Genomic DNA, 26653 nt, shown 5'->3' on the forward strand with positions numbered 1-26653 from the left:
TTTCTCCTTATTCTGTACAAAAAGTCAGGTGAGATCAATGCATTACATATGTACTTTCCATACCCACATGAATGCAGGGATTGTCGGTCTTCTTTGTTCACAATGCCCAGATTTAACACCGCAACATTACTGTATCACCTTAGAAACAAACACTGAGATGAGTGTCATCACCTGTATTATATCCATCATATACCCAGAATATTATGACTTGGCATTTGAGAAAAATAAGGTTAACTGATCCATACTCAGCTTATCAATAGATGACAATGTAACAGAACGTGGATTCAGTCCTCTTCCCAACCTGTAGTAACAGGCTTCTGGCTTGTCCCAGCAGCACCAGGACTGCTTTGCAAAATGAAATCACCTCACAGATCCTATGATCTACCTTATGCAGAGATATGCTCTGGCTGTTTAGCCAGTAGTTATTTCCAAAGAGAGAGGAGAAATGGGAAATAACATTACACTGTTAGAAACATCACCAAAGTGTGCGGCGTGTGCATTTAAACCCCTCAGACAAGAAAAACAAGTCCCCTTCCAATCCAAGATCAAGTATTTCAGGAAAGTACCAGCACGGTGGGTACTTTATGTATTTATTAAGAGATACAGGTTATGCAGCAAAGGCAATTTATATATCATCATTTACTTTTAGGGACTCCAGTCACAGACCAAGATCCTACTGCATTAAGATTAGGTACAGGTACAAAACCACCTCCGTGCTCCCCATTGTGATCATCCAAATCAGCACAGAAAGACTGCAAGTTTTGTCTCCAAACTGGAGGGAGCACTGGAAAAGCACCACCATTAAAATGTATTTGTTCTTGCAGAAAGATGCAGATGCTCAAGAAGAATAAATCAAAGGCCTTTGAATCGCATCAAAGAGAAATAAATTAGTCAAGATTATTGCTGGGTTTTTAGATTTTACAGAAACTTAAAAGAAACAAAGCTGCTCATTCTACCCTGGTTCTGCACAATACCAAGAGATACTCTCTCTGTTGCCAAACATCTGCTTCAAAGTTGTGAATGAAACAATTTAGACTCTTGTCCCATTTGTATGTGTCACCTGGAAAGTGAGTGTAAGAGGAAAATGAGGCAGAGAGTAATTGACCTGCCTATAGCTGTTCAGTTACCCTGAGAAGGAAGAACATTTGAGGCACATTTACTCGGAGAGAAGAGACTTTATTGCAATTTCATAAGGCACAGCTGCTCTCCACAGATAATAGTCTTCTGGAATTCATTCACTGGAAAAGCTATTTGTTAATATCAGGTAAAAGTATAACTTAACGAGGAGGGTAAGTGGTGAAATATAAAAAAAACAACAAGCATTTTGGATATAAAAAAGCTCCCGAAATAACTTAGGGCATTTGAGCAGAGTCTGAAACATGTTCCTCTGAAATCAAAGAAGCCACAGAGAAGCGATACCAAATGCAAAATTCCTCTTTTGCCCCACATGTTGACACCTGCATGTCAGGAGGTGCTTCACACCACAGAGCTGAAACTCAGATACAAGCAGTTGCTAACATCTCCGCTGCTGAAATTGCAACAGAGAATCATCCACTTCACGCACCAGAAAAACAGTCTGAGAAGGTTTCTTCTATTTCAAGGCAAACATTTGGAGAGAAGTAAAATTCTCAGTCACAACTTTCAAGGCAGTTTCCAAACCGAGCTCTTACAGGGATGGATCAGTGTTGCCTGGTCCTCTTGAGAAAAATCTCATGCATATAATCCCAAAATCTTCCCTGATGTGACTCATTGTGATGAATCATAGCAGTGAGGGCCTCACCCTGATCAAGGCTTTGCCAATAGTCCTGAAGCCACATCTCTTTCCAACTGAAACAAATGAAGAAAAAAAGAGACATCATTAAAAAAAAAAAAAAAAAAAAAAAGACACAAATGTGTCTGCAGCTGTAATAGCATTAATATTTGCTTTTCCCCTTTGTCTAAGAGGAAAACACTTCCAGGGATGGCCATATGGCAATGTATGTTGTTACTATGTCGTTGTGCTCTAACCCACTTGAAGTAACTTGCTATAAAAATTCCCTATGGAAAACAAACTTACTCTTAGCTTCAGAACATTTTAGAAACCTCAGTGTGTGACTAGCATCAGCCAGAGAGACTAAGCCAAGAATTGTTAAGAATGAAACCTTCTATTAAAATAAAATCCTGCAGTCCTCATACAACATTAAGAGTAGCCTTCCATGGCCAGAATGTGTGCTATAGATATTAAGGTATCCATCTTTTCAGACAACCCATTAAACAGTTGCAGAATTCCTGCTAGTACAAGTTCAGGTAATGCACAACAAGAGAAAGCAATGCTGACATCCCCCAACTGGCTCTACTCTTTTCCTCCAGACCATTTTCAATGCACTCATTCTCAGCCTTCTTATTGTGCAGACAACACGCCAGTTCCCTTCCCATTCACGTAAAGGCAGACTACATCTCTCATTTCTATTGCACTGAGCTGTGGTAACAATTTGTTCAGCTAGCAACAACTATCCTTCCTTCCCGACAGACTGATTATCTCTTCTCTACTACAGCTGCTCCCCAGCCCCATCAAACCAGCACAAATTCTGTACAGACCATGCTCCCATGGATGCTTCTCCCTCACAGACAGAAGCACAGTGCTTTGACATTCACTCTGGACACCATACATTAAAGCAAGAATGACTGCATTGCCCAGAAGCAGACCTTAGCCACTATTCCAGGAAGAGCAGATGAAATGCAGAACACGTCACAAGCACTTCCATTCTGAAGCAGCATAAAACTTGTATTCCATGAGAGTTTGTTTTTTGTAGTTAACAGAATCATCTTTGGTGGGGCACTTCTGCAGAGACCTCAAAATTAACCTGTTAACATTGATTACAATATGAAGGATCATAGAGGCTTACTTTTGCATACAAAAACATCTGTCTACAGGTTCCTTTGTAAAATAAGGCACTTGGACACACTGCGAGACCATTCTGCTTCACCACTCAATTCATTAACCTTTGCTCACGGAGTGCCAATGTGAGTTACATGCTTTTTGCAGCACTGAGTAAGGGCACCCATTAGTGAGTACCCTCAGCCAGGCAGCAGGCCAAGAGGCAGCAAACGACAGAAGGTGACTGTTCTGTGGCTGAATTCAATCACAACGCTAAGAGAAATCCCAGCATTCAAATGAACGTTTTGTCAAGCACATTAAATATAATGCTTTCGTATTTTTCTTTTCATTCCACTTTTACTGTTTCTTCCTGTTCTTGAAGAAACAAGATGCACTCTGATTCTGGAAGTCGGACAAAAACCGGCACACCAGGATGAACACAATTGCAGAAATCCCCTGAAACTACCAACTACGTAAACCTGGAACGTTACGACCATGAGCGAAGGATCCGCCCTTGATCCCAGCTGGTTACTCACTTCTATTGCAAGAAATACCTTGCACTGTGCCGGTGGCAAATCTAATATGTCTCTCAACTGTTTTTCCCCATCCTAGATAAACTGCAACATCTGCATAAAATGGAAGTGGTAAAACCATGATTATTTCAAAATCTTCCTTTACGAAAGGCACACTGGCTTTTCTGTTCTTGAAAAGATTAAAGGGAAATAAATAAATGAACAAATAAATACACACTGCCGCAGATTAAAACTGTTCAGGTAACTGGGAAGGCGCTGTGACAGAGTCCTCTTGCATTTATCCCATTAAAACCCCACCTTTGGGAAATGACTTCATGGAAATAAAACATTTCCCTTCACAAAGGCGACAGAATGGAGACACCACAATCCAGTGCAAGAATAATTGCAGATTCCAGTTCCTACCAAACATGTTTTCATCACGAGGAGCACCACAACACCCCTGTTTCATGCACAAAGCAGACAAGAGTTCTATACGTTGTAGTGACTGACTTCATCTGCACACTCAGAGCTAAAGGACAGCAGAGCCAAGATTTAATGATGTGCTCTGGCTACATAACACTTGTGAGACATATTCACTCAACTCAGCGCATCTGTCAACACAAAAAACAAGTGGCACCTGTGAATAAGAGTTAGGGCACACACACGTGCACAGCAAAACCGTGTTTTAATAGGATCCTAACTCCACAATATCGAGACTTAAAGTGGGTCTGCTGTTTGGTGTCCCAGATACCTCCAGAACCCAAAGTCACACTGCACATTCACAGCTGGACTTTCTATGTCACATACGTTTTGCCATTTATATCCCTGCATCGTTTTTCCCCAATAATGTTTTGTAAAGAAACAAATTAACGATGGATGGCTCAGTAGACAGTTCTCTAAGTTAACCAAATCATCGTCAAAATATTCCTGTAGAACTGACAAAATAATAAACATTACCTGAGCACGTTCTGGTAGCAACCTTGTATTTCTCTCATGTTATTTGTAGTGACCATGTTACATTTTGGACATACAAACAGTGAAAGCCCAGATGCTTATGGGACAGAAACCACTGTGCTTCTCTGGAGATCCTCTTAATCAAGCCCCAGAAGGTTACGTATCTTTCTAAGCCCCAGAAGATATGCGTATCTTTCTAAAGCAAATGGCAGATAACAGACAAGTTTTCCAGCTACGATATTTTGGAGACACAGCTGAGCTATAAGCTGTGGGTGAATAACACACCACGTTTCAGCAAGACACAGAAACTTCCCTTGGGATGCAGCTTAATTTGGGTAATGGACCACCTCTACAAAACTCTGTGCTCGGGAGCCCTGCCCGGGAAGTTGGAGTATTCTAACGTGCATTAAGTGCCATAGGCGCCCCATGCTATGCCTTCAAAGTTACTTATCTACTGCCACCTACTGCTCAAGTACAGGAAAATTTATAAAGTAGAAAGAACACCGACTTAGACCAGAATACTGCAGAGCACGTGATAAGGGAAAAGCACATTTTGTTATCAGGACTGATAAAACAATCAACCTCAAGAAAGCAACGGATTACAGAGTCATTTACAGGTCTGTTTTACATACCAGCATAACTTTTCAGTTAGTCAACACGAGAATTAATTGTATCATGAAAAATGCTTCTTAGTGACAAACATCACAAGTTTTGTGGAGTAGCAACATCCTAAAGACACAGAACTCGGTTTTAGGGTATAGAGTACTTGAACATTTATGTTTTCAACTCTGTTTCCTCTAACATTTTAACTCTCCTATGTATTCAAGTCCGCAGTCTAGGAAATAATTAAGAAAGCTCTAAACCAATATAAGTTATGACAGAGTACACTAACAACTAACAACAGCGCATCAGATCTCAGTGTTTTCATTGATCCTACAGCAGGACTAACACCAACACACTGCAGTGCTGCAATTGGATGTCTGATGGCTCAGAATCGCATGCATTTGAATTTGCCTAAAAAGAAATGGTTGCAGACCGTGCAGAGAACAATGCCAAACACAGAGGAATCCCAGTATGTTACGCCAGCAATATGAACTACAAAGAGCACGCAAGTCTTATGAACTGCAACAACCCTCCCATCCAACAGCTGCCACTTCAAACACTGTCCTTTGCAAAACTCGAAGTTTGGGAACTCAAACACTGACTTGTTTTGTACCAAGTCTGTACAAACACTAAGGAACAAATACACCATAAAAACAGAACCAGAACCTTTTTCTCCCTGCCAAAATTGGCTGCCGTGGTATTGGTGCCCTGTTTGACAGGCAACTCTGCAATAGCGGCAGATTCCAGCAAATGCACCAATCCCTGTGTAGAAAGACGAAAAGCATGGAACCTATTTTGCACTGCAGGGTCCCTCTCCTGAATCAATGGGACTGTGTCCTTCAACACAGGCCAAAATTTTGCTCTGTTGCCACAAAATATCTTGTGAAGTACAGTGGGTGAGCCACACTTCTGCTTTAAAGGAAGTCAAGAGGGGTGAATGAGGCCCACACTAAACACTGTGGCAACTCTACTCTTCAGGTAATCATTTATAACGAGATACAGAGCTTCTCCCAAACACAGGCCAGCAAGTGGACCTCAGTACAGGAGAGATGTGGTGATGCTGGAGTGGATCCAGAGGAGGGCCGTGAAGGTGTTCAGAGCGTTGCAGCACCTCTCCTACAAAGAAAGGCTGAGAAAGCTGGGCTTGTTTAGCTTGGAGAAGAGAAAGCTCTGGGGAGATGTCACTGCAGTCTTCCAGTACTTGAAGGGAATTTTTTCACTCAGAAAGCAATGAGGCAGCAGCACAGAATGCCCAGAGAGCTGTGGACACCCCATCTCTAGAGGCACTCAAGGCCAGGTTGGATGGGGCCCTGAGCAGCCTAATCTGGTGGTTGGCACTGGGTGATCAAGGTCCCCGCTAACCTAAGCCATTCTATGTGCACTGCACTGAATAACGCTCCTCCTCCAAGCAAGCAAACAAAACAAGGGAAAGGTAGACAAAAGGGAAACAAATTGCCTGAGGTCATAGAGCATCAGAACATATTATTATGGGTCTCTCAAGCCACTAACCAGCACCACTGGCCAAGGCTTTTCTTCAGCCTCAGCATTACACAACATTAGCAGAACTGCCATAGCACCAACAAGGCATAACATAAAGTATAACTGGAGACGTATTAATAGATGCTTTAAGTATCAAACATCATTACAAACTGCAGCTACTATTATTCAAAGCTTTTCTGCTTCAAAAGGTATTGTACTGGTAAATTACCTGTCCTCTCCAGGGAGGTCTTCAACACTTCCAAACCCAGGGGTAGGCATAGGGCATCCCATGTGCTGGGAATGAGCTATGTGAGGGGCAGGAGCTGGAGTTTTCCCACGAGACTTTTTGTGTTCCTGCTCCGCTCTGACCCGGGCGTTCTCCCTGTCGCAGATGAAGCACTCGAAGCCATTCAGGTAATTGGGCAAAGTCATGTCATTCACACCCCACTCCCGCGTCTCCAAGCTCTCTAGCAAGAACTGGTTTTTTATTCCATCAAGGTTTTTATACTCCAGGTACTTCATATATTCCTCTCCATTCTTGTCAAGGAAATCAAGATACTTTGCCAGCTCTTGGGGGCTGTCAAAGTCATCGATAAGAATGATGGAGAGGTTGTTCGGCATCCAGTCCCTCACAGCTGGGGAGCCTCGGTATACCGGGACAGCACCCAAATGCATTGGACGCCACAGCTTCTCTGTCATGTAGTCATTGCATATGGCATTCTCCAGGGCCAGGTGGAACTTGTACCTGGCGATGAAAGCCATGAATTCGGGATCTTCTGCAGTGGCTGTCGCAGTGTCTCTCAGCCGCTCGCTGGGAAGCTCACGGTTATGCAGGCACTTCCCATAGGAGTCAACCTATAAAATAACCAAGATAATAAGTCATCTTTACAGAGTGATCTTTTTGCCTGGAGCTCACAGTCCTCCTAAAACTCCTAACTTTAATCAGTTCCTAGCTACCCCAGCTGAGCCTCACATCACTCCAACTTCATTCCATTTAGATGACTCCTAATTTCCACTTTTCTTATAACAGCTTTAGTCATAAACTGAACTCTCAGTTTCCAAAGCAGTACAAACTACGCTACAAGTAAGGGAGAGGACAGGTGGGGAAACAAGATTTCACAGAAGGCAAAACAAAACAAAACGTATTTATTAGAGAATAAAGTAGAAGCTAAGAGGTAAGAAAGGGCTTGGTTTAAAAGTCATGTTTCTACTTGATAGGGATGAGGCCTTTTCCAAACAATGATTTCACACAGCTCCCAAGCTCAGCAGTTTGGCAAAACCACCTTCTATTTGTTAGGCTGAAAAAATGATGGATGCAGGGAGCTGGAAGAGCACTGTGGGAAAACAAAGAGCAAAAGCAAGATCCAGGGTCTGCTTCGTGCTTTGACAATACAGAGGCAGCTTTCTAAAATGATTTTGTCTTTGCTTGGTTACTGACCAAATGATCACCTTGCATAAGAAATTAATCACTCATAGAAACAGCAGAACAGACTCAGAAGATGTTCCCAAGATTTCCCCTGCTGACTATCCTTTAGGTTTCCAGAAAAGAAAGCACTTAATCTTTCTCAGCTCCAAGGAAGCAGCGCTGTTTCAATCTGCGAAGCTGCCCTCCACAGGCTGTGCCCAAGCAGAGCCAACCACCACAGGCCCAGCTGAGCCTCACCACAAGGCAGACAAGGCACAACTCTCAAAACAAGGCAAACTTGTCATTGCACGCCGCTCTTCTAAGTGGGAGCAAGGCTCACCAACGGACTCCCGCTCACCTAAAGCTCCAGAGACTCCAGCAGCACTCAGTCCACAAGATCTATGCGGGCTTAGCACAACTTTCTGCTGATGGCAAGCCGGCCGACAGCACGCCCAACAGCTACCTGCTGGCACGCGGAGCGGGCTGGACCGCACCGTGGGAAGGCACGCAGCTAGTCTTTCCGTCCAGCCTGCGCTCGGCACGCTTCCCGTTACGACTCACGTCTGGGCTAAAAACGAGGACAAACACACCCCGTTAAGGAACGGCCCGGCTCCCTCAGCGCCCCGCGCCGCCGCACCCACCTGGATGTACTTCATGAGCTCCCGCACGTAGCGGTCCCGGTCCGAAGGCACGTCGCAGTGGGACTGCATGTAGAGCACCGGGCCGTAGCCCCGCCGCCGCCACGCGTCCTTCTCAGCCAGGGGCAGCGCCGGGCCCCGCAGGTAGCCCGCACCGGGCAGCCACTGCAACGACAGCGGGTAGTCCGACTCGCGGCGGAAGGTGGCGGTGTAGTTGAAGAGGCCGATGCCGGGAGGGTGCGAGAGGAGGTAGTTGTTCATGGGGGACTCCTCGTGGAACAGCGCCCACGTCTGGTGGGGCAGGCGGGGCAGCGGCGCCTCGTAGGCGCGGAAGTCGGTGCCGTAGAAGATGAGCGCCTTGGTGCGGCGGTGCCGCGCCGCCCGCCGGCTGCGCGTGACGAGGCAGGAGCCCCGCGGGCAGTCGATGCGCTCCGTGTCGCCCGGGAAGTGCGGGAAGAGGCTGCCGCTCCACCACAGCAGGATGGGCAGCGCCTTGTTGCTCCGCGTGTCGTTGTTGCCCGGCCCGCGGTACGACGCCGCCGCCGCGAAGGCCGGGCCCGGCGGGACGGCAGCCTGCGCCCAGCCCTCCGCCCCGCACGGCGTCTCCCCGTCCGCCGTCCCGGGCTCTCCGTCTCCCTCCCCGTCCCCCGCGGCCGCTCGGCTCCCCGCGCCCCACGCCAGCGCCAGCGTCACCCAGAGGCAAGCGTGCCCTCGCCGCACCGCGCGGCCCGGCCTTCCGCCGCCCATGCCCCGCCGCTGGGCCCGCGCCGGCCGCCCCGCCGCCAGGAAACGGGCCGCGCCGGCCCCGCCCTCGGGCGGCGCTGCGTGAGGAGGCGCGCGGACTGCGGCCGTCGGGGGAGGCCGACAGCGGAGCCCAACAGCGGAGCCCAGAGACCGTGCGGGCCGACTTCAGCTCCGTCCTGCCCCGCGCAGAGCTGCTGCTTCTGAATAAGCTCCCAGGTAGCTGCTGAGAACCTGGAAATGACGCGTTGGGCGGTGAAATGAAGGGAACGTGGGTTCTTGCAGAGCGCTGCTCGCTGCAAAACGCGAGCTCTGAAATAAAAACCCTCACGGAGATTAAACAGCGCCTTTTGGCTGCTGGCTCCCGTTGAATTTCTTACCGCCGTTCACAATGAAGAAAAGGATCAAAGCTGTTCTTAGAGGTTGAGAAGCGCTCGGCCAGACCTCAGCCCTTCCTCCCCTCTCCTCCCTCCCGCAAAATACAGGGTTTGGAAAAATAAGCAGTGTTTTATTTACTAACAATGACATAAAATACATCTTCATATATTTTTATTTCTTTACAAATTAAAAGATGCATTGGAAAAAAAAAAAAAAAAAGTGAGGAAAATGAAAGGTTCATTTATGATCTCATTTCCACCCCCGCGCCCCTCAGTATTAACACTAGAAATTAGTATCTGTGGAAATTCGTGGTTGCTGAGCCTTATATTCCTGGGAAGTTTGTCCCCTTCTGGTTAAAAATTCTTGAGCTCTTTTGGTTGGAGGCAACGCGTGGAGTAAAACATCAGCCACGTTCATACATAAACAAGGAAGGTTGTGTCAGCTACTTTGTCAAAGAGTTTCTCCATACTCCCTTTTCTATGTAGTGATGGGAGGGAAGACGAATCAGCAGCATTGTAAGAAAAATGGACTTATATACAGGCTACAGGATAAGGAACTAAAACCACGGCCCGGTATTTTTCTGATCCTGATAAGGACTTTCCTGTGAAACCACAAGCCCACACAATAGCTCCTCAAACCACCCACAGTTTTTCCTCCCCCTCCAAACTCCAGGGAAGTTGAAGAACGCTTGTTAAGTGCTCAAAGTACTACACAATCCTCCTTCCCAAAGTGAAGAATCAAAGCCCTTACGATTCTGAATTTCATTTGCACTTGCTCCTTCACAGGAGTCTTCTCAGCCGCCCCAGCAGAATGGAGTGGCAGAGCGGCCGACACAGATGGACTCAAACGTCTGAGGTATTTCAGTTTAACAAACAGGCTTATAAAAAGGCTTTGCACAAGCTGATCAGTAGGTAGAATGGAGAGAGGGTATAAATGTTCAGTGATGAATCTTCCCTACGGCCAAAACTCTTCCCAGTAACTGCGATCAGGTACTTGCCATACCTAATACAGGGCAGTCTAAACCTCAGCTTTTGTCCCCAGTTCCTTGTAATCCAGGGTACAAAGCTCTGTCTCAGTTTGGGTCAGTACAACTCATGCTCCTGCTTGTCTGCTATGAATCACAACAATACAGTTGAAAGTGGCCACTTCCTTATCATCTGGCTCCCACACAGCCCCCGATCGCCCTGTAACAAGTATTTTCTGCTCAACTTTAAGAGGATTTTGCTCTCGCTGCCATCTGGATAGACAAGGTGAACTCTGCAGAAGAAGAGAGGCCACAGAACATGGGCTGAGTAGGATATTATCACAGGGCTGTGAAATGAGAAAGGAATCACCGCTCACACCAATAAGAAGCACTGACTCTACCCCTGTGCTGTTCAGAAGCTGCTGATGGTTAGTTACTGAACTATTACTTCCTCCAGTGCGCATCTGCAGAGCAACTAACAGTACAGGGAAGATGGCAGAAATAAATTCGTCCTGCTGCCTACTGGCTTTTTATGTTTTTTTCTTTTTTTTGGAAGATTTCTGGTTCAGACAAATACGATACATTTGTGCTCTGCAATGTCATGTTTTCCTCTACAAAGACTAAGGAAACATTTGGCTGCTCCAGCTCCCATCACCAGACCTGCCTCTTGCCCTCCCAACCTGCGCATCCTCTTTACACCAAGAGCATGCACACGCGCCCATACAAACACACAGCAACTACTAGAAATTTTGAAGTTATCGCTTTTTCACCCAATGTTGAATCATGTACAGTGAACTGAAAAAAAACCTACATTCATTACAACGGGATTAGCGAGCATGGGGTGGGGGATGAACTCCTGCCAAGCACAGGAAACAATTTAGATACAAGTAAAAGACCTGGTATCAAAGGCCCTTATTTTCTTTCTTTTTTTTTTCAGCCCTCACCAGGAAAAAGAATTCATCTCTCGCACGGGACCAGGAGAGGTTGAAAGGATTTCTGCTTATGTCATGTGTATTAAAAATTATGGAATTGTACAGATTTCTATGTTGTCCTTCTTGAGGGCGCTGGACCTTCCGATCAGACCATTAGAGAAGACTGAAATGTCACTGCTGAGTTCCAGCACCACTCCCTCCTCTAGCTCAGTAGCTGCCGAATCTCTTTGTGCATGTGACACAGGAAGTCCACGTACGAAGCCCCCCCAGTCAGGCTCTTATCCTCCACCAGAAAATGTTTGAAGAGCATTTCCAGCTTATCTTCTTGTTTCACAATTATTAACTACAAACAAAAACATGATAGTTAGTGCAATTCATGCTCTTGGGAAAAAATAGAAGATAGCTCAAAATACAACCAAGACAACTAGAAACGCAGCAAATAGAGCTTCTGTGCTTTCACTTTCATGCTTGTGCTGGGTTAAGTCCCACTCATATTTAGAAATAAAACTCTACATATGTGGTTTGTGGAGAAGTAGAATTAGACTGAACAACATTAGCTTTAAAGCTATGGTAAGCAAGAATGCTAGAACTAATATCAGATTATTTTTTTTCAGATCCTTGAAAAAACGTGTATGTTTGAATCACAGATATAGGACTGTACTCAGCATTAGATGAACAGGATCAGCATCACCTGCTTTGCTAGGAGTTAAAGAGAAGGCAAATAAGAGCTATGAATAAGGATCAGCACTTTTACCTTCATGTATCGGGATCTCTGCAGGTGAAGCATGTCAATAATAGACCGCACTTTCTTTGAAAAGGGGTTTTCCAAGACAGGCAGGGTACTCTGGAATGGAAGATATTCAACCCCCATTAGTCAGGTGAAGAAATATAGCAACATTAAAAAACAAACAAAAAACAAAAAACAAAACAACAACACAGCAGCATTGGCATATTATTTAACATTACAAATGTATTTACTGTCACAATTTCTTTGACTTTAGCTACTTAAGAAGAAAATATCACATGGTATCAAAACTAAAAATCAATAATTGCTCCATTTACGTATCAGCTGTTCTCCTTATCACCAATGGCAATGTGGCTTGCCAAATTAAGCTAGGCAAAAAGAAGTGTACATGCTCAGACTCAATGTCTCCACTAGTCTCCCACAGCCATGCCTCTCATTGTTACTAACACAAAAGAGTTAAAACTATTTTCAAGTTGTTTTCTCAATGTTTCAACTACTAGGTGATGACCACAGACAGCATCTCCCACACTGCCATCCAGCTCACCAAGGTGTTGCTAATCTGACTGAAGGAAGACACTCCAAAGAGGTTCTGGATCAGGCTTTGCTGCACGTTCACTCCCACCCACACGAAGATGTTCAGTCCATTCTCCAGCAGGTATATGTCACCCTTGGAGAGACGCTCCTCTGAGTTTCGGATTGCTGCCGGTAAGGAGTCACTGTCAACATCTGCTTTGGTCTGTTTCAGAGTGAAGTAAAGAAATCACGGTTATAAAACAAAAACATTTTAAGAAGTCCTGAAAATTTCTGCCAGAAGACCTTAGTGTTGTTTTTAATGTTTATAACAACAGGTGCAACAGCTGTGACTGAAGTCTCATCATTCTTGACTAGTTCTCTTACTGAACATGACACTGACAAGAGACTACCGATTAACAAAAGAAAACAGAGGTTGCTCCTCAAGTAATCTGTAGTTTCAATACTGCTTCCTGGAGCATGAATGTAATTGCTATTTAGTGTTATTTCAGCAACTACAATACTGGAAAGTGAGAATAGTAAGAGTTGTTGCCCTGCAACAATTAAAACTACAGCAAGACTTAAAAAGCCTTAAAATAAAAAAAAAAAACAAACAAAAAACAAATAGCTACCACAGATTCAAAAGATTTTTCCATGCCACTGGTTACGCGCTCACAGCTCAGAGCAAATCCTTCAACAAAGCTTCACTAGATGCAGAAACGTACCTAGCACTGACTGAAATTAACTGAAGTATCTCAACAGATGCCAGATCCCAAACAGCTCTCAATTGGCTTTCCATCGATAAAATACAGATGCCAGTCATTAGGATGAATCAAGACAACAGCAAATTTCAAGTGTTAATAAAGTCTCAAGTTACTCACCAGGGGCAAAAGCCTGGGATAAAAGAAAACATTTGTTTCTGCCACGTCCATGGATGTGACTAACTGACGAATGTAGGCACGGTCATCTGTTGTGACCTCTGGACCAGGCTGAAGGACATCACTCTTCAACACACAATTCAAGTACACAGGCAGCAGCTTCATGCATTCAGGAAGAATCAGCTACAAGTCACAAACATACAGAAGACGTTCAGTTCTCTTGCTGAGTGAGCTTACGCCTGATAAAACAAGGCTACAGTGAACCAACAGTGTAGTATAGATGTGAGAATAGAAAACCAACAGTCTATATATAATATAGACCTGCAGAAGTAATGTAACTAGAGCAGGCAGTGTTTTCTGAGCTTCAGAAAGATGTCCAACAAGTCACTCTCAAATGTAGCTTCAACTCTCTCTACTTTTATTTTAATAAAGTCTCTCTACTTTTATGTTTGAATAGGCAAAATACCAAGGAATCAGCTAAAATCACATTTTAGTATTTGAGTCCATGACTCAAATTAAGTTACCTGGCCAGCAGAAGATGGACTAGCACAGTTTTTTCGATAGCAAGCTAGGATCTGGGCACACTGATTTATCAGTGAATCTCGTACGGCCTTTACTGGACTATTCAGAACTCCACGATATGCTGCAGAGAAAGAAGAAATGTATGAGACAGCTATGAAATGACTGACTAACAGTTAAAGAAAAACCAACACCATTTCCACAGAGTAAATCTAAACAACTGTTGTTTATACCTGGGGAATAGTTCAAGTACAAACAATTGAAGCACGTTTTTGGACACGTGGTCCAAAAATAAGCAAAATTATGAATTCAGACAGTTTTTGATACAAAGCTCCAAAAATACAGATAACAATTTGTAGGATTGATAGGCCTATATCTTCTACCTGAAGCTCTTGTCCTAAGCAACAATACTATCATCAGTTTTGTGCTCTTTCTCCTAAGTGACTGCAGTATCAAGACTGCCACCTGACAGTTAATTCAAGAAGACTGAACAAGTGTCACAGAACAACAATGGGCATTTGAACAGCAGTTAAAGGTTACGATTCTTCTTAACATATCTATTCTTACCATATTTAGCCAAGTAATTTATAAGTGTGTCTGTCTCGCAATTTCGATAGAGGTCAGCAAGCTGCGTACAACAGTTCAGTGAGAGGTTGTGAATTCGGAGTCGTCGCTGTCCCGCACAGCTTGTATATAGCAGAGCACACTGTACAAGACAAAAACACCAGGGTATAGCAGAATGAGGTACTGTTACAATAAGTTAGGCAGAGCTTGAGCATATTTCATTAAAAATTAGGACTCGGATGCTTTAATAAGCAAGAAAATTACATAAAGAATCTGCACAATAAGCTAAAAGCACCTGCTAACAATCAGCATCAATGAAAGATAACAAGTGGCAAATGTTTTTAACCATAGAATCTTGCCTTGGAAAAGAGACTGTGGATTGAAACTTTTCAGGCCATCCTAAGACCTAAGAAAGGTTAGGAGTACAGTAATGGGATAGAAACAATGAACAGTTCCCTGAGGGAGCATCGATTTCAAAGCAATAACTGTCTTCTTCAATTGGTGCACTACCCACTTAGGCTTTGGTTCTGGCCTTAGCACACAATTGATAACAATTCTGAATTAGTTCCCTTCCTCTTTTCTAGAAAGCCTTCTGCCCTCCACCTCACCTGGAGGAGCGCACCACTGTCTTCACTCAGTTTGTCATCATGCTTGAATTCAACTGTGATTGTTTTGTCGCAATCCAAACCTGCCATCTCTACATCAGTTGTGTTGCTCATATAAAAAGCTCCAAAAAAGTCAGTTGCTCGAATGCCTACAAAAGGAGGATATAAAAAAAGTACATAAATAAATCAGTCACACTTTTTATCAGGATAACAACACAGCCTCCGGAATCCTGAACATCCCATCACAGGAAAACAAATTATCTCAAGAGACTTCAGACTCTTGACTTCAAGAGACTCTAAAATGCCAAAGCTTTAAGAGAGCTTTTTGCATAGCATAGCTTCAGGAAGTTTTAAATAATGACAAAAACTGTTACTTCCCATATGGCATACCGCAAGTGGTCAATTTATTCATGCTTACTTACGCTAACACCCACCTGTGCTTGTACGTACTCTCATCACAGCATCAAATCCCACTTCTTTCTGAACATCTCTTCTCAAGTCATTCAGGAACCTATCTTGGTCTGCCTCAAGCTAAAACATGATCAATAAATCAAGTTTCACCATAAATCATAAATCAGAGCTACTACATAAATTACAGAGCCATTTTCAAAAGGGTATCACTCGCAGTAGTACTTGAAAATCATCAGTCAACACATATAGCCCTACTGCTATAACATCATGCTAGAAGTTAACAGAATAGCACGTTGCTCCTAATATATTCTTTGCATAAAGGCAAAGCTAACAATCCTTTCGGTGAGAATCTTGCACTGCTTTCGAGATCAAGAGTTACTTAAATTTCTTCTTTACTATGGTTTACACCACAAAGAAGAACTGAAAACTGAGCAGTAACTTTTATCCAGACCAAATATCTGCCTGATTCAGTGGAGCTCTTACCTGGAAATATGCATACTTATAAATGGAGCCTCCTGTCTGATAAGTTACTACACCTAATGTTGCCACATCCAAATACTGGTTTGGAAACAGGAACAGATCCACACAGCAGCCCTGGGCTACACAGTCCTTGGCCAAATTGCTGTAGAAGCTTGTCTGAGGTTGAAACAAAGTCTAAGAAAGGAAGTCAGAGACAAGATCAAAAGTTTGTGGTTTAAAAAAAACCAAACACACAAGAGTGGGATTATAATCACAGTCAAAAAAATCTTACACTACGTCTAACTTAAAGAAAATTAGGATTATATGAAAGCCTTCCTAACTCTGCCTTTGGAAAACAGTGAAACGTCATGAAAACTGTTTTACACGTTGCTTTAATCCTGAATTCTGTTTACTTTAACACACCTACAGTATTTTATCCTGTATAAGAAACTAGGACATAGCTTTTCTTCTCACCAGAGCTGTCTACATCTCTGCTTGAGAGCAGAAGATAAAAGCATAATGTAGAAAGATAATAGCTTTGATGGTTACATTATATGCTTCCCACTTCTTGGTCTTTCAATGAGACGTCAGATTTATTTTATCCCATGTAAAGTACAATGTAGAACTGTACCATAAGCATCATGCAAGTCATGATTACCTTCTCCTTATCTGTGTTGATCAGTTTCTTATCATCCCTGTTCTTTAACTTCCCTGGGGCCTCTGCAATGGGCAGAGAGGTGTGGAAAATGAAGAGCTTGCCAGCACACTCAGCTGCCTGCAGAAGAGAGGGGTGAAGATGCTCAGGTTAGAAACATTTAATGAAAATCTTCAGGGAAAATGTGATTCAAGAACACACATACAAGCATCTTTATTGCTTCATTTCTTTATGTCAGGAAGTTCACGTGCATCAGACACACAGACTCGGTAATCATTGGTTGTATCAGTGATACCTATCACAGAGAGCACAGATCAGTTACAGAAAATGAAACTTCTGTTCTTCTGGACCTGTGCTAGTTCCATGGCAGGGAAAAAAGGACTGGCTACAAGACAAAGAGGTCTTAATTTTCCAAAGCAGCTACAAAAGGTTTTGAACAAATGAATTAGATCAGTTTATTCTGATTTACAGCTGCTGAGCTTGTAGGAATAGAAAAGTCAAAGAAATAGAAAATAATTTTGTAGCCTGACTTTCGAGAAATAGTTTTAAATAAATAGCTTATATGAACATTAGCCAAAGTTCAGTAGGTTATCTGCTCTGCCAAATACAGTATGTGAGAAATCAACTGGTAGTTAGCACTGTGTCTTCACTGAAGAATTGTCACCAAATCTGAGCACAGGGGATACTCTGAGAACATACACAACAGACAAATAAAGCTGTAAGAACAGATCTGGGGGAAATCATACAGAAAATGAACTTCATCACTACACACAAGTCTGAGTTAATGAAAACGTGCAGTTACATAGTACTGGAATAAGTGAGTTTTGGAAAAGTTTACTGGGTTAACACATTGGTATGGGTAACTTCAATAGATTGCTTTCTTTCCTTTAACTGAAGATTATAATTCAAGCACAGCATTAGAAAGATACTGCATTACAGAACACCTAAATAAGACGTGATAGAGCTCAGCACCTGGTTTTAATTTTGGAAAAATTGCATTTTTTTTGGTAGATTCTGGAAACTGTTAAAAGCAAAATAATGCAGCCAGGTCACCAAGGTTAAGCCACATTTCTTGTGCTTCGTGTATAAAAGCTTTAAAAAGATAGGCAAAGAAGAGCCAACTACATAGAACTGGAGGTATGTGCACCTTCTTTAACAACCAAGTACTCCCTACACGTAGCAAGTCCATTTACAACAACAAAACTTAGAAAAACTTTTGGATTTTCCTTAGAAGTGTATGAATGTGAACTCCAGAGTAGAGAAAACAATTTGTCACGACAACACATTGACTAACCTTCAGTGCTTCCAGCCCTGCTTGGATCACTGGTCCAAAAACAGTTTCTGTTTCTCTTGTATCTGCAAACATTTCTGGAATCTGGTCCAGCAAGCTAACAAAAAGCAAGAAAAAGGAAAAACGCGGGAAGATTATATTTACATGGTAAAGCCACACAGAGATGCTGTTGGTGAACTATGAGACTAGGTGGCTTAAACAAGAGTCCCTAACTATATATAAAGTGTGCATATGCCTGTATACACAAAAAGACACACGTATATAAACTTATTCTTCCCAGTATTTGGCACATCATTACTTTGCTGTGGAAAAGAACTCATGCTTTGTTATCCCTCACTGACTTTCTCAGCAGCTTCAGCTGATGCCTATATCAACAGCTCCTCTGTAGTCTTGCTTTTTGAATATATTCCAGTGTATACTGCTAAGTAAACTCTTAAGAAAGAAAGTCTAGCAACACTTTGCACCTCTTTGCCAACATCTGTGCACTAATTGGTTTAATACACAGCTTTGCATTTGTTCTGTTTAGTCCACTACATAATATACAGCTATAATTTTATTTAAAAAAGAAAAAAAGCATGCACTGTCTAGTTCCCAAAACCTATTTAACAATGCACCATAGTTTAATTAATATTAGTTTGCCAAAATTCCACCGATTTCTTTTTCTTTCCTTCTAAATTTTATCTTCTCTGTTCTGCTCATTTAATTTTCTCCAGACCCAAAGTTGGAAATATCTGTTGTCTTACTGTACAGTTCCCCAGGTAGCTGCCTTAAAGACAATGCTTCGGTATTCTTACAAATTACACTCTGCATCATATTTGTGCGTTTTCTTTGGTTTGCTTGTTTACCCATAAGGACCCACCTGCTCCAAATTCCATTATATACACCCACTGTCAAGCCAAATATGCCCTTACTTAAAGAATTGTCCTGTTTTCTCCTGAAGTTTAATCTGAAGCAGTATAGAAAGCTAATACATAGAGTCTAGGTGTATAACAGGAGAAAGAATCAGTGAACGTTACACTTTTAAATGCAACACCTGAATCTACCAAATTAGACATTTATTACACACATCATAACTCAGTTTCAGTTACCTGGTAATAACTGTCCTGGACTCATTCACATTCACCAGAAAGCCATCAAGGAGTGGCACAAACATGTCTGCCACATCTGAGACAACCATCATTTGTGGCTGTGCCAATGAGCTCTTCACGTTATAGAAGTGTAACACTTTGTTGTAAGTGACAAAGCCTACTCGAATGGCTGACTCCTCCATGTTGCCTTCCCTGTAAGAGACATAATTCACATCTAAGTAGCCAGTGAGTGAAATCATTCTACAAAACACAGCACAGTAAGGGATAAGGAAAAAATGAAAGGAAGGAAATCTGTTTCAGCTAGAAAGTACTCAAAGACGTTCTGCTCGATCTCTTTGTGAACAACAGCTTCAAAGGCTTTTTTTAAAGAGAGAAAGTGAGTTTCCCCCTTTTGGACTGGATACAATTTACAGTGTACCTTACCTGGGCAGATAATCTAGGATTGACTTTAATTCTTCACATATTAGTCTCACTAAGCCACTCTTCACAGCATTGTAAGATACATCAATCATGAAAATGAAAGCAGGTGGACTGGGAAACTTGTTATTCTGTGGAACAAAGGAAAAGAAGTCACATTAAGTTCATCTAACTGCTCTTTAACATGGACAAATGGATGCTGGCCCAAATTTTAATAACTTTCATGTACATTCCACTTGTGAAAAGCAATTGTTTCTTCAGATCACATCTCCATCCCTGTCCAACTAACAAAGATGGGTAAGCACTCTATGCTTGAAACAGACCAGCATTACATGTCCCTGAAAGATTTTGCTCGGTGAACTGCAGCCCAGCCACAACTGAGGACAGATGATGAAAGTAGAAAGTGATGTCTCCTGTAGTTTAAGACCCTGGAATTGTCTAGGACTTGTTTTAGATGATTCCTTCAATACAGAGCAAAACATTTTTCTCCAAGAGCTGCAACCTTCTCCTTCTACTTAAATATCAAGTTTACTTTGGGAACAGTTTTCTCAAGTCTACCGACCATATTGAAAGGAACAAACATAAAGCAAAAGCAAACCACAATTTTCAGAAGATCTCGTTTGACTTAAAAACGTATCTTAAGCTGTTAATTGGAACATAATGGATTTTTCTTTCACTAAACCTGAAGCATCAGAAGATAACTAGCATAAAATTGTAACATTGAGGCATCTATTTTTCATCATGGTTTTAAGCTGCTTTAACATGCACTGCACACAACCTATCATGCTTAGAAGTCAGTTATGATTTAAGTCTTCAGTCAAAAATGAAATAGCTCTAACAACATATATTTCCACCCTATTCTTGTGTTTTAACGACCACGTCTGAAGCTGAATTTTAATTTCAATAGGGTAAGCTCATTTTCTGTACCGAGTAGCACATAATATGATCACTACTGCATTTTTCTTGAACCTCTTTTATCTTCTCATCATGCCCCAAAGACTATCAAGAGACACTTTCTCCTGCAGAACTGCTATGGTGACAAAGCATGTTCCAGCTGTAAGCGCTTATATGGCTCCAGAAGAGAATGACAGAGGCAACTACAACAAAGAACTTTTCCATGACTTTAATAGTAGGTTTTTACTTAAAAGCAAAACAAAAACATAGTAATAAACACATACTGTACCTTGCAGTAGTCAACTGTTGCCAGAAACTCATACGAACCCAGTGATAACTCAGGTCGATCATAGAAGTCTACTCGCTTTCCAGTATGATCCAAATGCTGGAAGTAGTGAGCTGGCACTGGAGGGAATTAAAACAACTTCAGAGATGTAACCACGATAAACACTGCCACTAGAGAGCTAATGTGACAACAGCTGGTTCAGACAGAACTCCAGGAAAACCAGCTAATATGCAAGCATTACAAGAATCATTGCTCCAATTTAAGAATATCATTAAATCCAACAGATACAGATGAACTGCTTCTAGTTTGTCTTATGCACAAATTGGCACATTATGTAATCACCACTGCGCTTTTCTTTAATCTCCTTTACGTTCTCATTTTACATTTCATATCAGAGAGATCACTGCAACATGCTCTTTGGACTAAATCCTTCAGAAAAATCCAAAGGAAAAAATACCAGTCCTGTAAAAGCAGTAAAAAATGATTTGTGAACAGCACACAGCCGCTTCTGCTTAAGAGGGAACGTGTTTTATATTGATTGAGAAGAGCAACAAATACTAACTGGCACGTACTGAACACTCCTATCCAGACACAGCAGATCTACCTGCAATCTCACCTCCAGAGAGCATCCAAAGAAACTTTGAAGAAAAAAAAAAGAACTTCCTAATTTTTGCTACTGTCTGGATATTAATCCAGACCATAAATAGCTTCTCAAAACACGATACATCATGCGACAAGTACTTCATGTTCCAAATTTGAAGTTATAATGCTGCAATGCATAAGTGCCTACCTAATTTGAGCATCATTTCTGAAATGAGAATTGATCATCTTTTTTTTCTTTGGTTGGTGGTTGTTTTCCCAAGAGTAGTCACGTTAAAGCATAGCATACATTATAAATGACTGTAACACGATTAAGATTCATTGTTGTGAATCTTGTTCAAAGATCAGTAGTGCCCAGAGCCTGGTTTTCAGAAGAAACCTTACCCTCAGTGACACAGCTGCAGAAACAGCACTGGAACCTTCTTCCGCCCTCAATAAACTGCATAAAAGGGCACATGTAGGCCTTGCACCTATTGCATCGGACAGGACCAGATTCTCCATGGTCTACCAAATAAGGAAGGGTCTGTGCAAACAGGAAAAATAATAAAAAAGGACGGATGATTACAAATAAAATTGACCACACATACTGCAGAGCTTACAACAATTACCCTGTATGTTGTACAGGATTTAGCATTTCAGCAGCTGCAGGAGAGAACACAAAAGAAGCCTGAACAAGTATTTAAAAAATGTCTCTTAATCCAAGCTCTCAACACAGCAGTTCCCTTGTAAGCTGCAGTCACTAATGGGCTATCCCACTTTGACACAAGCAAATATTGCTGCATGCTGCTGCACTACCTTATATAGTAGCTTGCTTGAAGAGCAGGAGTGCCACACAGCATAGCATGGATAGATCTCAAATGAGCACAGAAGACTGAAGCCATGCAAATAACAGCTGTGATAACCCCACAGAAGTAAGCACAATTTTATTTCATTTTTTACTTTTTGTTTTTTAAACTTCACTCTCTACCTCCTCTATTTCCCCTTTGTAAAGAGCAAGATTAAAAAAAAAAAGTCAGTCAGTTACTGCATTCCACATATTTAAGAATTAAAGCATCCAGATTAACTTCACAAACTTAAACTGATCACACTCATTCTTGAAGATCACCATGAATTGAAACATATTCATCAGTTCTGCTTGCCCCAACCCTACTGTACAGCAAGTCCTTTAAAACTGCTGTGGAGCGAACCATTTTTAAACTCCTACCTACATAACAATGTGTTTGTGGTCAAAACAGATGAAGATGTTTGGCAACTTCTGCAGCTTCTCAGTCTCAAAATGAGGAGGACTCCCTGTAGAATGACTGATGAATTCTGGAAGCTATGATCTGCATTCATAGTTTACCACACCTTTCAAAATCAAGAATCTAGCACAATAGGTGTAACTGCTTGCTTTTAGCTTACATGATATTAATGGTGTCCAGATTTAGTTCATTCAGGATATCACAAGTGTTTGTTCAAGGACTAACTACACCATAGAGTTATCAACTAGTTGACTGTAAAACTCTAAAAATGTGCCTCCAGGTTTCTCCAACAAGATAACATTCACCTCTTGTGCTCCTTTTAAACCTCATCGAAATGCAGGCATTAATTTCACAATTCAGTTTTATCACAAACCAATTTTCAAAACCTAAATCACAGTTTAGGAAGATTAATAAAATGAAGTAAACCCTACCCTTAAACTCCAGAGAACATTCCTTGCTGAAGTTAAGTTTAACAAGGCACAGAACACTGCAAACTCAGAGTAAAACTTCACAAGTTTGTCTTTACGTCACTGCTCTAAGTAAGCTAATGCTACACAGTAGCCACAGTATTTGCAATACTTTAATACAGTTTCTAGCTCCAATATCATTGGAACTCCTAACTCTCCCCAGCAACCAGATGGAGTGGGTAGAAGAGCTGAACAGTCACTTATTACACCTAGAAGAAAGGGCTGCACAGAATGAATGCTGTGAAATTCAAGCACAGTTCAGCAGAGCCTGGTGTTCAGTCTTGCACTGTCAATTATTCCACCCAGTGCTGTGCAAGTACACAACATTAGCTTAATGAGTGCTACTTGATACATTCTCATCCAATTCCACAACTAGATACCCTAGGCAACACTTAATATGAGTGATTAGTAACCATTTAAATACCACAGGCCAAGAAAGAAACTGAGATAATTGAAAGTGCACGCATTTATTAACATCCTAGTATTTTGGACATTTGGTCAGAGGGTTGCTTGACACTTAATATAAAAAAACAAAACAGCAGAGATATTAAACATCCTGAACAATAATTTTCTGCTTCCCTATTGCATATTTACACAACAACCAGCATTTACCCAGCTCTCCTTACTTAAACATGTCTACTGCTGAAATTTAAACAAGGTATCTGTTAAATGTGAACATGTAACAACATTCCCCCGACAAGTTCAGACAGCATACAGTACATGTGTAACTGCATACAGTTCTCACCTCCTCTGGGGGTAGAGTAGCAAGCGGCTTTATGACAGCAGCTAGAGGAACCTGGGACTGTTTGGCCATATCTGAGGTGCAGGGAATATTGTAAGATGTGCATCTTATGTAGCGGGGGCTTGCGTTACCTGGAGAACAAAGGAACAAATCCCGACAAATTTTAGCACAAGTTTATATTCAAGAACAGAAATCAAGATACCTCCAGCTGTGCTGAAGACTACTCCTCTACAAATGGAACTTGATCCTCAAAATATATAACCCTATTCTTTGCTTCAATAAATATTTCTGCTGTGATCATTATTTTATGTGTGCAAGTTTCTTGTTTCTCAGCTTCACTTAGTTGGTTAAAAGACATCTTGACAACCATCAGCTGTACTTGGAGGTCTGTGAAGTACACTTTAAGACTGTGCTTCAGTTTTTAAAATACAGTTGATACTGTGTGAAAAACACCTATTGGAAAACACTGAACTGTGTGAACAGAGCACCATACATCTTCCATAAGGCTTTTCATGAAAGGAGGGAGACAACATCCCTACTTTCTTTTGATAAAATTAAATACACTTTCCAGTTTCATATGCAACTGTGTATTTTGCAACCTGTGTAAGGTTATGTACTTAATTCTCACATGAAACTCATTCTTTACTGATTCTTGTGCAGTGAAATTTCACCTCACAGACAAGCAGATGGACACTTAGACAAGTGCCCAGCAAACAAATGTACCCTTCTTCCCACACTACAGAATCACCAAATTAAAGAATGAATACCCTGAATTGGAATGAGGCCATAAAAATTACATAAACTTAACTCCACAATTACATAAAACTTAATTCCAAAGGCAACGCCTGTGTATGATTAACAGTGTATAATATAAGCCCCAAAATCAAAACAGGCAAATCTGACTCTACTGAACCCTCAATTTAAATCTCTAAAAAACATTCCTGCTCCAATCTTTGCTCCATACTCTGCAGAGTAGACCATGCCATGGGCAAAAATCTCAACTCAGACATTCCTAATTATTTAAGTCTGGCTGAGAAGTGAAGCACCTGACTGTACTGTTGGATTCTGAAGTTTTACATAGGCGGTTATATTATAATTAATTATAATATTATTATTTCTCTAATAATAATTAATAGAGAAACTCTATGAAACCCATGGACCAAATAACATCCCACTTATACACTGTTTTCAGATGAATTGAAACAATATCTCTGGTATATTTCAATTCTGAGCTATCATGACATAGCTCTACAGAAAAAGCTTCATCTGCTGCTTATGCTGGTCCCAGTAACCTGCCCTAGGAAACATCTTTTTCGGCTGTGGATTGGTTGCTTTACCTTGATCCTTGACCAAGAAATTGGTAGTGACGAGAGGCGGGACCTGCCCTCTCACTCCAGTGACAAATGGTTCTGATCCACGGTTACTTCTGTCATCTTCAATCACTTGAATCTACAATGGAAAACACTGACTTGATCTTTGGAGGCTTGGTTTGAAAGCCCTGGATAACAAAAGATTTGCATCTGCAATGCAGTGAAAAGGGAACCTGAGGCAAACATCACTACCTCTAAAAAATAACGAGCCTAAAGTAAATATGTTTTATCAAGCAGTCACCTCTCAGCTGGATTTCAAATCATACTGAATGACTAACAAATAACATTCAAGTTGCACTGTTTTCCCAAGTATGTTGAACAGTAGCAGACTTGGTGTGCTGTGATCTGATCCGATCTCGAGAAAGAAATTTAGCTCAAGAAAGGAATTTTTGCTAGTGTTCCTTTCTTACTGAGCATAGCCAAATTAAAATCTGAAGCTTATTTTAGTCTCAGGCTGAAGTTGTAAAGATGACCTGACTTTTCCTTTCCGTTACATTCCTGGTGCTTTCTGGAGATGCAGAAAGTGAAGTTTCAATAGAGAGTTATTAATGATTCACGATTAAACTTCACAGAACAAGTGAAAACTTTCATTTTTATTAGAATTACAATTTTGTCATTAACACAAACGTCCTACAGAGAACAGAAAAGCACCAAACAGTTTTAGTTGACTAAAACATCCATTGAACTTTGCATATAAACAGAAGATCATCCTTGCATAGTTTTAATTACCTTTACTATGCCGGCATTTGAATCGAAAATTAAAACTAGCAACAATTCTTCTGATCTTATTTTGCCATCACACGTACCTTTGATTAGAGTAAACTGTGAAATGTGGAACTGTGCACAGCAGAACTTCCAGCCTTCCACTACAGACACCAAATTACCAGAAAATGATACCACCCATCAGACTTTTCTCACTTAAATCAAATCCCATCTCAAAAGTCTACAGACTGATTGACATTGATGACCTCACAGCTTGTAGCTCTTTTATGACCAAATTTAGCTGAACAAGGAAGAACTGGTACAAAGGTAACTTGGTTTTTCACCTTCCAGTGCAAAAGGTAGCTGCTTTTTCTTCAGTTAAATTCTCTAGACATAACCATTGTATTTTCAAAATCAAAATATAATGGTTACAAATGAGCACAGATAATGAAGGAATGTTTCTAGCTCCCCATGCTTTATAGTAGTGAACTAGATTTACATCAGCAAGTAACATCAAAAGAAAAGAGTGTCTCCTCAGCTGTAGAACTTCAAAGCATTAGCCCAGTACTACTATCAACGAGAACTGCAACCAAATTCTGCTCAGAAATGGTAAAAGACGTGGCTACAAAGGCTCACAAGGTGTGTGTGTTAACACAGAACACACTATACGGACAATTACACTGACAACACTTAAAACGCCATGTAATCTGATGGATGCATTCTAAGGAACAGATTAAGCGAAGGGG

The 26653-nt window shown here is 41.6% G+C and overlaps 2 protein-coding genes across 4 annotated transcripts in view; both read right to left on the reverse strand.

The window, feature by feature from the left end:
• Positions 1–999: 999 nt before the first annotated feature.
• Positions 1000–9395, reverse strand: FUT11 (fucosyltransferase 11). The gene is made up of 3 exons (XM_072340274.1): positions 8452–9395; positions 6635–7260; positions 1000–1827 (listed from the first exon to the last, which is right to left on the reverse strand). Exons 1-3 carry the CDS (start codon positions 9193–9195, stop codon positions 1680–1682), a joined length of 1518 nt encoding a protein of 505 aa, XP_072196375.1. The 5' UTR covers positions 9196–9395; the 3' UTR covers positions 1000–1679.
• A 284-nt stretch (positions 9396–9679) lies between these two features.
• SEC24C (SEC24 homolog C, COPII coat complex component) overlaps positions 9680–26653 on the reverse strand; it is a 202411-nt gene continuing 185437 nt past the window's right edge. For all 3 annotated transcript variants that reach the window (XM_072340384.1, XM_072340383.1, XM_072340382.1), the window contains 17 exons: positions 25173–25284; positions 23839–23966; positions 21770–21908; positions 20789–20904; positions 19612–19736; positions 19189–19380; positions 18104–18197; positions 16813–16929; positions 16179–16349; positions 15719–15815; positions 15288–15433; positions 14683–14821; positions 14121–14239; positions 13600–13779; positions 12753–12944; positions 12218–12307; positions 9680–11806 (listed from right to left, as the gene is read on the reverse strand). In XM_072340384.1, the coding sequence (XP_072196485.1) occupies positions 11666–11806; positions 12218–12307; positions 12753–12944; positions 13600–13779; positions 14121–14239; positions 14683–14821; positions 15288–15433; positions 15719–15815; positions 16179–16349; positions 16813–16929; positions 18104–18197; positions 19189–19380; positions 19612–19736; positions 20789–20904; positions 21770–21908; positions 23839–23966; positions 25173–25284 (2298 nt within the window). In that variant the 3' untranslated portion in view covers positions 9680–11665. The remainder of the gene's footprint in view (positions 11807–12217; positions 12308–12752; positions 12945–13599; positions 13780–14120; positions 14240–14682; positions 14822–15287; positions 15434–15718; positions 15816–16178; positions 16350–16812; positions 16930–18103; positions 18198–19188; positions 19381–19611; positions 19737–20788; positions 20905–21769; positions 21909–23838; positions 23967–25172; positions 25285–26653) is intronic.

The sequence above is a fragment of the Excalfactoria chinensis genome, chromosome 6 (genome assembly GCF_039878825.1).
Source record: "Excalfactoria chinensis isolate bCotChi1 chromosome 6, bCotChi1.hap2, whole genome shotgun sequence".
Lineage (NCBI taxonomy): Eukaryota > Metazoa > Chordata > Aves > Galliformes > Phasianidae > Excalfactoria > Excalfactoria chinensis.